General features: G+C 44.2%; 1 protein-coding gene across 2 annotated transcripts in view; it reads right to left on the bottom strand.

Moving 5' to 3' along the window:
• Nucleotides 1–427: 427 nt before the first annotated feature.
• The window catches only part of TTC1 (tetratricopeptide repeat domain 1), a 73,468-nt gene continuing 58,152 nt past the window's right edge, over nucleotides 428–15,743 (bottom strand). For both annotated transcript variants that reach the window (XM_082650545.1, XM_082650546.1), the window contains exons 7-9: nucleotides 11,804–11,952; nucleotides 9,531–9,585; nucleotides 428–1,052 (exon numbers count right to left, since the gene is read on the bottom strand). In XM_082650545.1, the coding sequence (XP_082506671.1) occupies nucleotides 919–1,052; nucleotides 9,531–9,585; nucleotides 11,804–11,952 (338 nt within the window). In that variant the 3' untranslated portion in view covers nucleotides 428–918. The remainder of the gene's footprint in view (nucleotides 1,053–9,530; nucleotides 9,586–11,803; nucleotides 11,953–15,743) is intronic.

Raw genomic sequence — 15,743 nt, 5'->3', positions numbered from 1 at the left:
CGTCACTGCACTTGACACTCAAACCATAACAATTAAAAGCTTTTCACCAGCACTGATGACTAGAAAAAAAAAAAAATCTACCTTTGAAACTTCTGGGTTCATGGAGTCTAAAAGAACATGGTTTTGTTCTGGGATTCACATACCACCATTCCTGAATGAAGCTATTTTAAGTTGAAATTACTAAGATTGATACTTGGTCAGAAACACTGATTTCATAATTATCTGCACAAACCTGGAGAGGCCCGGGACAGCTTGTAAGGTGGAGTTTCTGAATCCTAATACATGGTAGGATGGTCAGCTCTTCAAGATCATCTTCAAGGTGGCAACTAAGACTCTGGGCAGATTTGTGGAATCCAGTAACACTGCTCAAAACCAACACTGCTTTAGCTGTTGTTATGGGGACAAAATTCACAACCCAGCTCAGACTGTCACAGAAAGCGTTTATTACCACAGAGGAAATTAGGAGATGTTGGAGCCCACGCAGGGCAGCCTGGGCAGTGCGTGTGATCGGGGCGAGGGAACAGCAGGTGGGGACCCCATCGATCGTGGTTGGGCAGTCTCCGACCAGCAGGTTTGCTCGGCCCAGGAGACTCCAGCTGGGCTTGTTTTTGTGGAGCTCGGGGAGGTGAGCCTGGACAAGCAGGCTTTCTCCCGGACAAAACAAAGAACAGCCAGAACCAAGGCAACAGCTGCACAGACACCACCTTAAAATGGAAATCAAATTAGGCTCATTACATCAGGAACTGCGTTTCACCCTGATCATAAAACAAGGGGGAGAAGGGAGCACTGGCCTCTACTAGATAGCCTGTCTTTGAGATAAGATGCTGTTAAATGTTAAACACTGGCAGGGCCTTTCCCCTTGCTAACACAGGCAGCATACAATTTCCAAGCCAGCTTTAAAAGCCATTGTTATCTTTGTTATCTGTTATTATCTGGATTTTGAACAAAATTGATGGAGTAGGAGCCAGTAGAGGAATCCTGTTTGATCTGGAAATTCTCTGTGGAGAGTCCAAAAGGCCGAAGAACCAAGTTCCCAAGATCTTTTAGTTTACCTGCAATGTAAAAGCAAAAAGTCCAGTAAATACAGGGAGTCAGCAGAAGCAGGAAGACCCCAAGTGCCTCACTATCTGATTACAAGATAAAAAGAGATTCTCTGCAGTTAAAAAGAAACTCCTGCTTTTAAAATCATGAAACCCTCAGCCCCCAATGTACAGCAGAGCAATCACTTCAGCGCCGTCCACCCTGAGCCATGGCTTGCGTAGGGGAGCACACGGGAGCCCTGCCGCGACAGCAAAGCCTCCTGTCCAGACTGGCCAGAGGCGCCAGGGGACAGGCTCTGGGATGAGCGATGGGCTGCTCTTCCTGGGGCCTGAAGGCCAAGCCTGGCGGGGAGGGCCAAGCCCCCCCCCCAAGTCTGTTCTCCATGGAACAGCAGAGCGACTTGCTGAACCTAATTCCACTCTGCGGGTTTCTACTGAACCTGGGTTCAAACACAAGAGCCTCCTGCTTTTGCAAGTCTTAGCTTCCACACTGAACTCATCATTTCTCAGGAAATGGGAGATCTTGTTCTCTTGCACAGCACCATCACCTCAACAGCCCAGTCTCCCTCCCCAAGTTTCAGGCTTTCCTTGTTAATCACCAAGTGAGTTCATGTCATAAAGACCAAATGAAGACACACAGTATAACCATGGATTTTTATGCTGATTCTCCATACAAGAGGGCCACGGAGTTTATACAGAAGTTGGAGTTTCCAGGACATCTGAGAGATTTACAGGGATATGTGGGCAACAGGATGGAATATCTGAAGCTAGGAGTGTTTTGGAAAATCTTGGTGAGGATGGGTGAATACGTATTTCGACCATTTCTACACTGTTCTAATTTTTCTTGCAGGTCTGCTTCCAATGGAGATGAGGATGAGGGTAAAAGGGAAAGAAACCCCAGATCATCAGAGGTACAGGTTCCTTCCCACCTTGCCCTTGTTAGCAGCTTTGTCCCTTTGAGGTCTCCCACCTTGAAATAAACCCCAGGTAAAGAACTTAAAGATGCATGGCCTTTAAATGTCAAGACCTTTTCTAGTAACTCTTGGCAACTTTTGGACTCAGTCTAAGATTTAGCCCCCTGGCAGCTCACCATATTCACAGTAAGTTCCCAAAACCCAGACTGACCCCTCTCCAGGCAGGCTTCCCAAACTTAAACCTGGAACACATATGCTCAGTGCTGCTGATTAAGGAGAATCACCCGCACAGCCCTTGCCCCTGCGCACAGGTGGCAGCACAGAGAGGCCCAGAGCACTGCTGCAGGTAGATGGATGCGTGAATAGGGGATCGCAACAAGCCAAGAAAACAGAGGGGCCCCCCCACCAGGAGAGCGTGAGTCAGCCAGAACTTGGGCAGTCTGTCTGTCTTGGGGCTGAAGAGAGAGGAGAGAGGACAGCGAGGAAACAATCATTTAAAGAAGCCCAATAAAATGTCACTGCTGGCACAATTCTTGACTCTTCTGACACGGAGTGAGTAAAAAGTAAGAAGAAGCCTCAAGGGCCACTCACGTCACAGTCCCCAGGAAGAGCCTGTCCCAGGGCCACTGTGGACTGTCGACCAAGCCAGGGGCCACCACCTGGGCTGGAGGGATCACTGCAAGTCCACCTCGACTGCCAGAACAACAATTTGAAGGCAAATGTACATATGACTTGATATCTACTATAGGAGGCACTGGGATCTAAAGAATACAAGTTATTCTTGGCTTCTGAGATGCTCACAGCCTAGTGGGCACCCAGACACAAGACTGAGGTGAGCGCAGAGGAGCTCGCAGGTCCGTTCAGGGGTGTGAGGAAGGCATTTCAGGAGAGACAAGGCTCTGAAGGACGGGGAGCAGTTACTGAAGGTGGTGAGGAGGCCGCTGCACCTGGAGACGGCGGCAAAGCAAGGGCACAAGTATTCAAACTGCAGATGGAGAGGGGGCAGGGGGCTTTGCGCAGGCCCAGACTTTGCCTAACTGGTTGGAGGACCTGCCCGCCACAAGGAGCCCTGGACCTTCGCTTGGCTGATTCTGTGGAGTGGCAGCCGTGAACACGTGCTTCTCCAGATGCAGGGAGCACAGTTCCCTCCATGCAGAGGTCGAGGGTCCCACGGCTGTCCACAGTCAGTGGCGGAGCAGGGCAGGGACAGAGCAGGGGCCCCTGTGACAGGTAACTGTGGCTCCCCAGTGGCTTTGCTGAAACGTCCCTGGCACCACCCTGCAGTGCAGGACTTCTCCGAACCAAGTCCTCCCTCTTCCCAGGGACCTGACGCGGCTCCCACTCACGTCCAGCTCCTGCCCCTCTGCCTCACTTTCCCTTGCAGGTGTTTCCTCCAATAAATCTCTTGTGTTTCTTTTTTTTTTTTTTTTTTAATTTATTTTTGGTTGTGCTTGGTCTTCGTTGCTGCGCGTGGGCTTTATTTAGTTGAGGCGAGTGGGGGCCACTCTTTGTTGCAGTGCACGTGCTTCTCATTGCGGTGGCTTGTCTCTGTTACGGAGCACGGGGTCTAGCTGCACGGGCTTCAGTAGTTGTGGCTCACTGGGCTCAGTAGTTGTGGCTCGCGGGCTCTAGAGCACAGGCTCGGTAGTTGTGGCGCACAGGCTTCGCTGCTCTGTGGCATGTGGGATCTTCCCGGAGCAGGTCTCAAACCTGTGTCCCCTGCACTGGTAGGCGGATCCTTAACCACTGCGCCACCAGGGAAGTCCTCTCTTGTGTTTCTAATCAAATCTTGCCTTCTGTTTCTCCAAGGACCCAACCTAACACATATGGCATCATTCTTTTTTCCTTTTATTCTCATATCTCTGCCTTTATAACATTCCACAATAGCTTGACTATTATCGCCAGAACAGTAGAACAGGAGATGGGAAGTCTGCTTGCTAAATAGACAACGTACATGAAGTCCCTGGAAGGCAGCAGACACGTAAAAAAGACACATGATTAAATAGTCTCCCCATTAGAGAAGACCTGAGGTTAACCTGACTTGAATTAATTCAACCAACATGTACTAAGTACATATGTGTGGCGGGGATGCAAAGATACAGGACACTGTCTTTACACCAAAATAAGCTTAGATATGATAGAAGATAAGACACACACTGAAGCCAGCTCACATGTAGCTGAGATATAAAATGCTATGAGAGTCAATAAGAAGAAGATGCCCTCCAGCTTGGGCAGGGAGGAGGGAGATCTGGCAGAGCTTTGTGTGTGAGAGTCTGCATTTCAATCACCACTAAAGGACAGGCAGGACTGCAACCATTTGAGATAGAGGGAGTGGGCAGTGCAGGCAAAAATGGTAGGATCAAATGTACGGAGACAGGCAGGCAAGGGTGGGCAGTGTGTCCAAAGGGCTGAAAGGGAGGTGGCAGGGCGCGGCAAAGGCCATTGATGGTTTGAGAACAGCTTTCAGGGTTAATAATGCTACGGGGCAAAGTGAAGAATAAACCACAAGAGGAGAGCCTGGAGGTGGTTCTGACAGAAAGCTGGTGAGGCCTAACGGGAAAGAGGCCGTTTATTCACTGAACAAACATTTGATGTTTACACTGTCAGGTGAAGAAGCTCTGAAATTAGGGGTATGGAAATAACAGACACAAACTATATATATAAAATAGATAAGCAACAAGGATATACCAGGAATTATACCCATTATCGTGTAATAACCTCAAATGATGTATAAACTGCAAAAGTACTGAATCGCTATGCTGTGTACCTGAAACTAACACAATATTGTAAATCAACTACGCTTCAATTAGAAAAAACTCTGAAATTAGCGTAGGGCCAATGGGAACATAAGGAAACAGAGCACAACATTAAGGTACAACCAACAAGTTTCGGTGTCTGCAAGATTCACCTTTTACTGTTGATGATGGTGGCAGAGAAGCACCTTCAGCAGAGGTCATGCTCCTTCCTAGCTCTGTACACACACACTCACCATCTTCCTGCTGCTGTTCACAGTCAGGGTGGGCGCTCAGAGACAAGGGCAGCTTCGCTGAACCCAAGACAGGACCATCTGCCAAACTAGCCTATCTGCCACACTTTCCACTGGCCGCCAAATCCCACCCCTCCCCCGACCTGGGCAGTATTAGGTTCCTTTATTTCCACTTGTAGCAAATCTGACACCATGACTCAGCCTGAATGTGCCCACATGCCCCTAACTGTTAGGATCTCATCTATAAGAGCTCCCATGGCAAAGAGAAGAGTCCAACACTGCTTGTGCTCAGACAAGAACAGTTATGACACGAGATCAAGGCTTGGCACTGGATCCAGTTCTGATAAATATTAACTTCCGCGTCTCCAAGCAACACTGTATTATAAAAACCCAACTGACTCATTACACATAATTTCTCTTCAGAGATACTGGCTGTGCAGTAGTCAGTTTAGCATCAGGAGAGCCTGGAAGGCCATTTGTTTTCACCTCCTTAAGATCACTGAGGTTGGAACCAGTGGAATAGATCCTTTAGGACTTTCTCCTATTACGAGAACCAAATTGCATCCAAGTGAATCTTGACACTGCATTTCCTCTTATGAGGCAGAAAACTAAGCCATGAAGCTGTGACTCTTGCTTTCCTCTGAGCAAAAGGCAAATTAAGAGGGCACAGAATAGAGAAAATAAAATTCACACTCAATTCAAATGCTTATATATTAGTCAGCTCTTGGGTGAACGTAGAAGTGGAAGGAAGCCTTACCAAGAACTATCAAAGAGGAGAAGCTACAGGAGCAGCAACTAGGTAACGAAGCAAAAAGCAGGGCATCGAAAACCCAAAACTGACATTCCCTACTGAGGGGGTGACAGCAACACGGAACTGGCTGAGAGAGTCTCCAGTGGCCAGAGCACATGGCATGGCAAGTGCACAGTCTGTAACGAGTATCAGGCAGGGCAGCAGGAAGAGAAATGTGAAAAAAGAGCCTGGATTTCCATACCCACATGTATGGCTTCAGCAGTTTTAAGGGACAGTAACAATTTCGAGGCTCTCGTGATATTCGGCAAGGGAGCTGATTCTAGGCCCCTCTATCACTTGCAGAGAGGCACACAATGCACAGGAATAGCCAAAAAAGACCTGTTGCATCCTCACAATGACAATGAACAAGTTACTTCCGGCTCCAAATCTAGCTTTTGAACATGGAACATACAAGGTGGTATTCTTAATTCAGTTCACAACTACACACTCATTAGGATGCTAATGGCCAGGAGTGAACACCTGAGTAACTTCAGGAATCAGGAGACCAGCAACACGTTCCAAGAAGGTGGAAGGAGGGCATGGTACAAGTGGAAAACCTGGGCTGGATGCGGAACAAGGCCCCTGTGTGTGCCGAGCAGCTGTGTGCCAGTGAAAGGAAGGTAGGGTTTCTGGGGCAGTGCCTCACCCACGTCTCTTGATCCTTTGGGGGAATCAAAGAGTTTCATGTCACAGCTCTAGGTTTTCCAGGTCAGGACAGCCTCTCGACTGAGGCAGGAAGAGCAGATCCCCCGGAATTGTTGGAACAGAAGCTAAATGCTCTGAGTCTCTTGGGGTGCTCTGTCCAGGACATCTTTCCCGCCTCATCACACCACTGACTATACCCTTAAGTCATTCCCTGGCTATAACAGCCACCAGGCTATCTTCCCAGAGGAAAGGACAAAAGGAAACACTCCAGTTACTGACTCCTTTCCTCAAATCTAAACTCAGCGTGATTGTCCCTCTCTGGCAAGGACTGTGGCACTATGAGTGACTGCCACCCTGGGTCTCCACTCCTGCTCTAAGGATGACATTTATAAATGACAGACTAAGAAGAGAGGAGCAAGTATGTTCTACCCATTTATAATTCCAATTAGAATTTTTTTTCCCAAGAAGGGGGGTACGTAGCTCTTCTTTCTAACAACAAAGAAGTCAAGTTACAGAGAGAAAAGGAAAAGCAAGTCAAGATTATCGAACAAACTTAAAGACAATCTCATTTTGTTAAATTATCACATAACGTAGTAAATGCCAGTGACAAATGGTGCTAAGCAGTTTTAAAAATCTTTAACTGCCAATCTTCCAGCAGAAGCCATCATTCCCAGAGAAACTAGCACTAAAAATCATGCAGTCCACTGCAAAAAGCTTGCTCAGAACTTCTAAGCAAGTGACGTTACTCTGCGCTTCTAGAGGGACCAGCCTCCAAAAATCTCAAAGCACACGAATCAAAGGTGGTTCATCTGTAACAAGGAAGGAAGAACACCAGAAAGCTCTTGTGGGGCGGAGAGTGATTTCTCCCTTTAAGGCTCTCCTACGGGAGGTGACACCCAGAACCAATTTTTATTCATGATCCTTATATTCATTAAGAATATAAAGGAAGGGGCTTCCCTGGTGGCGCAGTGGTTAAGAATCTGCCTGACAATGCAGGGGACATGGGTTCAAGCCCTGGTCCAGGAAGATCCCACATACCATGGAGCAACTAAGCCCGTGAGCCACAACTACTGAGCCCATGCGCCACAACTACTGGAGCCCGTGTGCCTAGAGCCCATGTTCCACAACAAGAGAAGCCACTGCAATGAGAAGCCCACGCACTGCAATGAAGAGCAGCCCCTGCTCACTGCAACTAGAGAAAACCTGCGTGCAGCAAGGAAGACCCAATGCAGACAAAAGTAATAATAAAAAAAAGAAAAAAAGAATATAAGAGTCCAGCCATTCAGACTACTGATGTGTAACAACAAACTGACATATTACTTACCAAGCAACTTAAGTTGTTTATGAAGGGAACAACATAAGTAAAAGCCAAAGCCACAAGACAGGAAACATCAGCTCATTAGAATTTAGAGTGACAAGGACAGATGGAAGTTTTGATTCCATCTGGAACTGACAATGGCAGTAAGATTCAATTTACACCTATCTCTTTATTTTTCCATATTGGTTCAAAACAAATGGACCCAGGGACCAGTGCCTAAGTGTCTTTTCCAAAACCACTATGCTCAATCACCAAGTCATCTCTTTCAGCATGAAATCCAGCTCAGCTAAATGCAAATTCTTTCCTTCCTTTTTTTTTTTTTGCTAAAATAAAGCATCATTGTGAATAGGTAAGAAAATGCTCTCTTCCCTCTTCTTTGAAGAAAAAGTACCTCCAAAATAACTTTTCTGCTCAAACATGGTGTCAAATTTAATTAAATATGTAAATTAGGGAAAGAGCCAATTTTGGAAAAACTGAGGAAGGCTCCAGAAATCTCCCCAAGTCTGAAGCATCTCCCCTTGGAGTCTGAGTCTATCCAGCAGGGGCGAGGGCTTTGGATTGACTAGGTTAGTGGCTTCTTCTCAATCAACTTTGCTATCAGTGATCTTTGGGGAAATCTGTCTCATTCTCTGGATACTAATGCCTAAAGGCCATACATGGCCAGGCTCAATTTATTTTAAATGAGTTTCCTTTAGTCCCATGTGATTGCAATTCACAATATAGATCTAGAAAATATTCATAAGGAAAAATATATAGGAGATCCTGAACAGAGAACTATCAGACAGGTTATAAGCAGACTATGCTGGGCAGGTCTCTGTCCAGGAACCTTTACTCCCCTTCGTCAAGCAGACTGTTCATGAGAGGAATTCTGTAATTCCAACTATAAACATGCTTTGGCAAACACAAGAAGTAACTAAAACACGGGTCAAATGAAACCATTTCCCCGACCCCCAAACCCACAGTCTTTTCCCCCTTCCTATTTACTACTAATTCTTGCCCTCGCATGTGTTCTCAAACACTAAAGGGACTCTGAACGCCATTTTCAAAACAAAAGTCCCCTTGGTTTTGACATGGTATTGGCTTGTACTGATTGCATCCTAATGGAACGTAAAACCTGAAGCTGGGACCTCCCTGGTGGGGCAGTGGTTAAGAATCCGCCTATCAGTGCAGGGGACATGGGTTCTATCCCTGATCCAGGAAGATCCCACATGCCACGGAGCAACTAAGCCCATGCGCCACAACTACTGAGCCCATGCTCCACAACTACTGAAGCCCGGGCGCCTAGAGCCCGTGCTCCACAAGAGAGGCCACCGCAATGAGAAGCCCACGCACCGCAATGAAGAGTAGCCCCCATTCGCCACAACTAGGGAAAGCGCACACACAGCAATGAAGACCCAGTGCAGCCAAATATAAATAAATAGATAGATAAAAAACACAAAACCCAAAAAACCTGAAGTTGTTTACTCAAATGAAGAAATTCAACTGTTTTTAAGAAATTCATGATCTGAAATAGAGGTTGGTGGCAGCCCAGGTTGGGAGTTAATTATGTTTGCATTCTTGAAGGGAGGAAAATTTTCCAAAAACAAAAAAACAACCCCACAAAATGGAAGTTTAGTTTTTGAAAAGCTGCTATCCACTCTAAACCACACTGCTCCTTCTAGAGTTAAAAATGGCTAAGAACTCACGAGCCCCACGGTACTGGTGCCCACAACAAACAAAGGGCCCCAAAGCTATTTCTAACTGCTGTATTCTCCTCTAATGAATAAAAGTACTGATGGCCCCATCCCCAGCTTCCTAGCTATTTATGGTCAAGAGAAGGTAAGGGAAGCAGACTTACCTAACATATCTTCCTTTAGTCTTTCATTACGTTCCTCAATTTGCTTAGGTAACCTCTGAGGGAAAAAGCAGCAAAACATGGGTTGTGAAAATCTTTTGGCTTTATTTTGAATTTGAGAAACATTAAAAACCTCATGTGAAAGCGAGACCAGGTTAAGTACCTATACATGAGCCTATTAAACATAGAGAAGAACAAATGTCTGTCTGTGGGGGAGCTACAGAGACTGGAGTTTGGTTTGGTTCAATGCTATATTCCCAGTTCTTAGCAGAGTGGCCCAAGGAGGACCTCAATAAAAACTTGGTGAAACACACACACACACACACACACACACGCACACGCACACACACACAGAAAATGTCTGAAAGGATACAAACCAGATGTTTACAGGAGTATATTTAGGTGGTGGGATTATAGGTGATATTTATATTATTTTTTTGCTCATTTGTATTTTTTAACTTGAAGTCCTTTCTTTATATAATCTAATTTGTTGAGAAAGCATCAGATCGTTTCAACCTTGGCACTACTGATATTTTGGACTGGGTAACTGCTGTAGGGCTGTCCTGTGCATCGTAGAATGTTTAGAGCATCCCTGGCCTCCACCCACCAGATGCCAACAGTACCCTCCCAGTCATGACAAAGTGCCTCCCCACACTGCCAAATGCCCCCTGGAACCAAATCACCTCCAGCTGACCTAGATTAGAGTCTTCTATGGTCCCTTTTAGCTCTGTAATTGCCCCCAAGTACTCTGGGAGTCCAGTATTAACTCAGTTGTAATAATTCAATATAAAATAAATTCTTTATGCATATAACAGCTAGCTTTAAAAAAAGGCTCCCTTTCATGGAACTCTTAAAACTAATTTGACAAGGATAAAGGCTACCAAGAATTTAGCCAAGATTTTAAGAACTCTATTCCCTTTCCTCATGTCAAATTTAAGTTAATCCTAACACCATTCAGAGATACGTTAAAAGTCAGATAAACTGCTTTCAAATTGCTTATGTATTTTAATTACCCAAACGAGCCCTTCTCCCATTATTCAAAAGATCTGTTGTTATTGAAGGAATTCACCTCAAGTGGGTATAAAAACAAAGCAAAACAAAACCCAAACCACCTAGAATATTAGTGCAGGGAGAGGAGTCAACATTTCTCAGGTCCGCTTGGTGGAATAACAGTCCCGTGAACTAGACAGGAACCTGTATAGCAGGGGCTCAGATGCCCTCAGGGGCCAGAGGGGAAAGGTAGTAAGTAAGGCAAGAGTATGGGCATGCTCACTGTGGAATCGAGAGCGCCAGCTGAGCACCGGCATGTGGGAGCTCAAGGAGGAGCCAGCACGTCCGCATCTTCCAATTTCAAGAGAAGCCCGACTTAGATTTTCATCTAGTAAAATCTTTCCATTTGTAAATGTTGGCAAGTGCCCTCAATTCCAAAAACAAAACCGAGAAGTCTGCCTTAAATAAAAGACTCCTGTAGCTCCCCGGCTCCTGCCACCTCTGTGGCATACTGGGTTCAGAATGGACCTCTCCATCCTAATGGCCCTCTGAAAAGTCTGGCAGCAAAGAAACCTGTTTGGTTAAAGCCAGTGTTTGTCGAACTTACTTGAACACGCATTATTTTGGGGCAATAAGATATACACATCCAATACTGCAGTATATCCTTCAGAGTGTATGTTGCTCTGTGCGTTAGAGATAATCAAAGAGTGGTGCTAAATCTGGAGTTATTTTTAAAGGGAGGAAAACCAGTAACACTTAGTTAACTTACAACTGACATAAAAAATATTATGCCATTTAGAAGCAAAAGGATTGTTAGTGCCAAGGACAAGAACTAGAGTCATTTTAAGAGAGATAAGAAAGTTAGTTTAGGATATATTCAATTGGAAATGTGCTGGCCATATAACAATGAATAGAAACTTGGTGACTGAGTAAGGAAAAGGATGACAAGAAAACCAGAAATGTGTTACCTATAATATTAAGACTCACTTTCAACTAAACCAGGCACCTACAAGTAGACAAGATTTCCCAGTCCAACAATGAAATAAAGTTCTTGTCAACCTTAGAGGTTAGAGGTTTACAAAGATAACACTTTTAGAATGAAGATTAAATAGTACATGGTACAGTGGGTGTGTGGCCACCACTTCAAAGTTCTATCTCCCATATATTCTGATAAGCTTCTCAAAAGCTTAGAAATGGCATATAGTTGTGTCTCTAAGGATCATTTAACATTCACCGAGTAGCAACACAAGGAATAGAAAATATTTTTGTAAAAAAATTATGTTTACCATACAAGCCTCTCTTGCTTGATGTACTGACGGATCTTTTTCTAGTATGGATTTATAGTCTTCCAGGGCTTCATCCAGCTTGTCAGTCTTCTCGTACAACTCCGCTCTCCTCAATATTGCCCTGATATAGCTGGGGTTTAATTGAATTGCTACAAAAAGAGAAGAAATAATTGTCACCATGAGGAAAAAGGGCCTGTACATCCTCAGCTATATCAAGTTTATTATTCTCCATGGGTCCATAAGGAAAAGTTTTTGGCAAAGGACATACCTACAGTTGGCAAACTTCTTCTGTAAAGGGCAGATAGTAAAGATTTTACACTTTGTGGGATAGACTGTCTGTTACAACTACTGATCTCTGCTATTGTAGCATGAAAGCAAGCATAGACGATGCATAAGCAAATAAGGTTAGCTGTATCACAATAAGCCTTTATTTATGAAGACTGAAGTCTGAAGTTCATAACTTTTATGTGTCTTGAAATATTACTTCTCTTTTACTTCCAACCATTTAATGTAAAAACCATTCTTAGCTTGTAGGCTGTAAAAAAGCAGGTGGCATGCAGGCTGGATTTGGCTTGTTGACTGTAGTTTACCAAACCCTGGTCCACACCCAAGTCCTGCTTTCCACCTACTTGTCCTTCACCCACTTCAGAACAGACCAAAACACAGAGCTCAAGGCACAGTGAAAACGTAAGAGGGAATTTGAAGGCACATATTAAAAAATTGAGGGAGAACTTTGGTGGCAGACTCTGCTATCATTCTCTCTTTTCTAGGCCTCAGCTACTGTGGTCGTGCCTTGACTCCTGAGGTTACATTTTTAGCTAAATCCTCACTGTTCCTTCAAACTCCTGCTCTAACACCCTTAGATCACTGGCACATAATATCCTCTCCTTTTTCCAACAACAACCCTTCCAATAATCCAGTGCCCGCGTTTTGGTTCAAGTATACTACATTCTTGTATTCTTTTTTAAGTTGTTTCTTTCTCTGTTAGAAAGCAATATCATGGCTCTAGAACTTTTTTCTTTTCAAGTGATATACTCATTTTTAAATTCACTCATGCTTTCAGTAACTATTTATTTAGTACCTAATATATGCACCTAGTGCAGTGTATCTCTGGAGTATAGTAGTGGCAAACAGAACAGACTACGTCCACGTTCTCATGAAGCTTTAAGCTATTCTAGGAGGCAAGAGAAGATGGCATACAAATAATTTCAGATAGTTTTGTGCTGTAGAGAAAAATAAAACAAGGTGATGTAAATTCAGGTGAAGAGGGGAATAAGTAACTTTAGAGAGTGGCCAAATATGAAAAAGGATTATTTGAGGGAGGCCAGCCATTTGAAAAGCTGAGGAAGAGCACACAGGAAAAAGGACTAACAAGAGTAAAGGCTCTAAAGCAAGAATAACTTTGACGTGTTTGTTGGTGACTAGGTAAGGGCTGCGGAAGAGATGAGGCTGAAGATACGCAACAAGCAGGTCATGGAGGCCTTCCTGGCCAGGGAAAGGAGCTTGGACTTTTTTTTTTTCTTTTTTGTGGTACACGGGCCTCTCACTGTTGTGGCCTCTCCTGTTGCGGAGCACAGGCTCTGGACGCGCAGGCTCAGTGGCCATGGCTCACGGGCCCAGCCGCTCCGCAGCATGTGGGATCTTCCCGGACTGGGGCATGAACCCGCGTCCCCTGCATCAGCAGGCGGACTCTCAACCACTGCGCCACCAGGGAAGCCCTTGGACTTTTTCTTAAGTGTGATACGAAGCCACTGGAATGTCTTCAAGCAGATCAAGACATAATCTGATTTACAGTTTTAAAGGATCACTTTGGCTACAGTGTGGAGGGGATGAGGGGAAGCAGAGACAGCTGGGATGTCACTGCAATGGTCCAGATGAGAGAGGATGCTGACTAAGCTGCTAACAGTGGAGATGAAAAGGAGAGGCCAGATTAAGGAAATGTCTTTGAATCAGAGCCCAAAGGATTTGCTAATTAATTAAGCCATGTGGAATGAAAGAAAGAGTAATCAGGGATGACTCCAAACGTTTTAGTTTCAGCAAGTAAATAATGGATAACAATGCCATTCATTAGAATGAAAAAAACTAACCTCAAGTTGTATTCACGCATGCATGCGTGCGTGGGGACTGCGGAGGCACCAGAGTCTGCTCTGGGCACGTTAAATCTGCAATGCCTACTAGACATCCCAGAGGAGATGTCAACTTTGCAATGGGATACAGGGCTCCAGGCTACAGGGCAGAGCCAAAAATATAAACTATAGCATAGAGATGGGTTATTTAAAGTTGCAGAACTAGATGAGATCACATAGGGAGAAAATATAGAGGGGAAAAAAAAAGAGGGCCCTATAGATGAAGAACTAGGGACTTCCAAAATGATGAGGCTGACAGAGAAGCCAGCAAAAGAGACTAAAAAGGAATAGCCAATGAAACAGAAGAAAATGAGGAATGACACACTGTGTTAAATGCTTTTGGGAAGTCAAGTAAGATGAGGATAGAGAAGCAACTACCGAACAAGAGGAGGGTGTTGGTGACCTTTACAAGATGGGTTTCAGGGGCATGAATGAAACAGAAGTCCAATGGATGTGTAAGGAGAGAATGGGAGAAGACAAAGGAGACACAGTAGGTATAGACAATCTTTCAATGAAGCAGACCAGAGAAATGGGACAGGGGTTGGAGGGGGATACTGGTTCAGGAGAAGGTTTTCTGAAAGAACCCAAACCTCAACATTTCAACTTTACATGCTGTCAATCTCCGCTTAGTCCAGCACATCATATTCTCTTAAAATATTCCCAACTACATAATACTCACAGGAAAAAAAAAAATACTCCAGTGACTTCTACTACATCTTTTAAAAAACAGAACCCCCTAATTTACATTTTAACTCAGATACTGCCCCCTTCTCAACTAGTGGATAGCTTCTAACAATGCAAATATGTATTGAAGAGAAAGAATTCTTCCCATGATTACTTTTTTTTTTTTTTTGGCCACGCCTCAAAGCTTACAGGATCTCAGTTCCTTGACCAGAGATTGAACCCGGGCCCCGGCAGTGAAAGCACCGAGTCCTAACCACTGGACAGCCAGGGAATTCCCCATGATTACTTTATAAAAACCTCAAATGTCAACTTTTCACTGTAACTTGTGATTTTCTTTCTCAATCCATATAAACAGAATTAACTTAAACTTTATTTATGCCAAGGCTAAAAGACCAAAGGTGACTAGCATTAAATATTGTTCCATATAACTGGTAGTAATGAGCTCCAAATATGACCTCAGAAATAAGTCCTTTGCCAGGGTTTATGCACTGAGTGGGCATGTGTTTGGGGGGGTTAGTGGGAGGAGAAGGGTCCTTAATACAAATAACCATACTAGTGTCAACGTATTTGGCCTATGGGTTCAACAACCCATATGCAGTCCATAACAACTAAGTATAAGCACATGAATACTGATTTAACCAAATCCAAAAACAAATCTGGGAAACACTTTGGTTGGAAACACTTTCCTTCCCTTTCCTCCCATTTTCTTGGCTCCTACACTGAGGGTTACAGCTAGAAATGAATTCTCTTTCCTAGTGTATACCCTGCTAATCAGGCTTACAAGGCATTTTCTCACCATTTGGTTACAGAGAAAAGAACTGAAAATCAGAATCTTGTTCCTAATTTAAACTCTTCAAACCCACACATCTCACACAGATTAAGGTTGAACACCTTCTTCCAAACAAAACAGTACATTCAGAATTAGTTGCAGTCCAAGATAAATAGATCAGAAGAAGTTTGTTAGATTCTAATGTAGTAACAGATACATTACAGATACATCCTTCAGATACTCTATAGAAATACCAAGGATGAAGAAAAGAAATCCAGTAGAGAGGGTGACTAATTCATGTTAAAAAAAAACTAAAAAACAAAACAGAAGAGGGAATTCATGCTTGGTCTGAGAGTGGGAT

Source organism: Grampus griseus (genome assembly GCF_964374135.1).
Source record: "Grampus griseus genome assembly, chromosome: 3".
NCBI classification, from domain to species: domain Eukaryota; kingdom Metazoa; phylum Chordata; class Mammalia; order Artiodactyla; family Delphinidae; genus Grampus; species Grampus griseus.
Note: the sequence above shows the minus strand (reverse complement) of the source record. Positions and strands in the feature narration are given on the sequence as shown.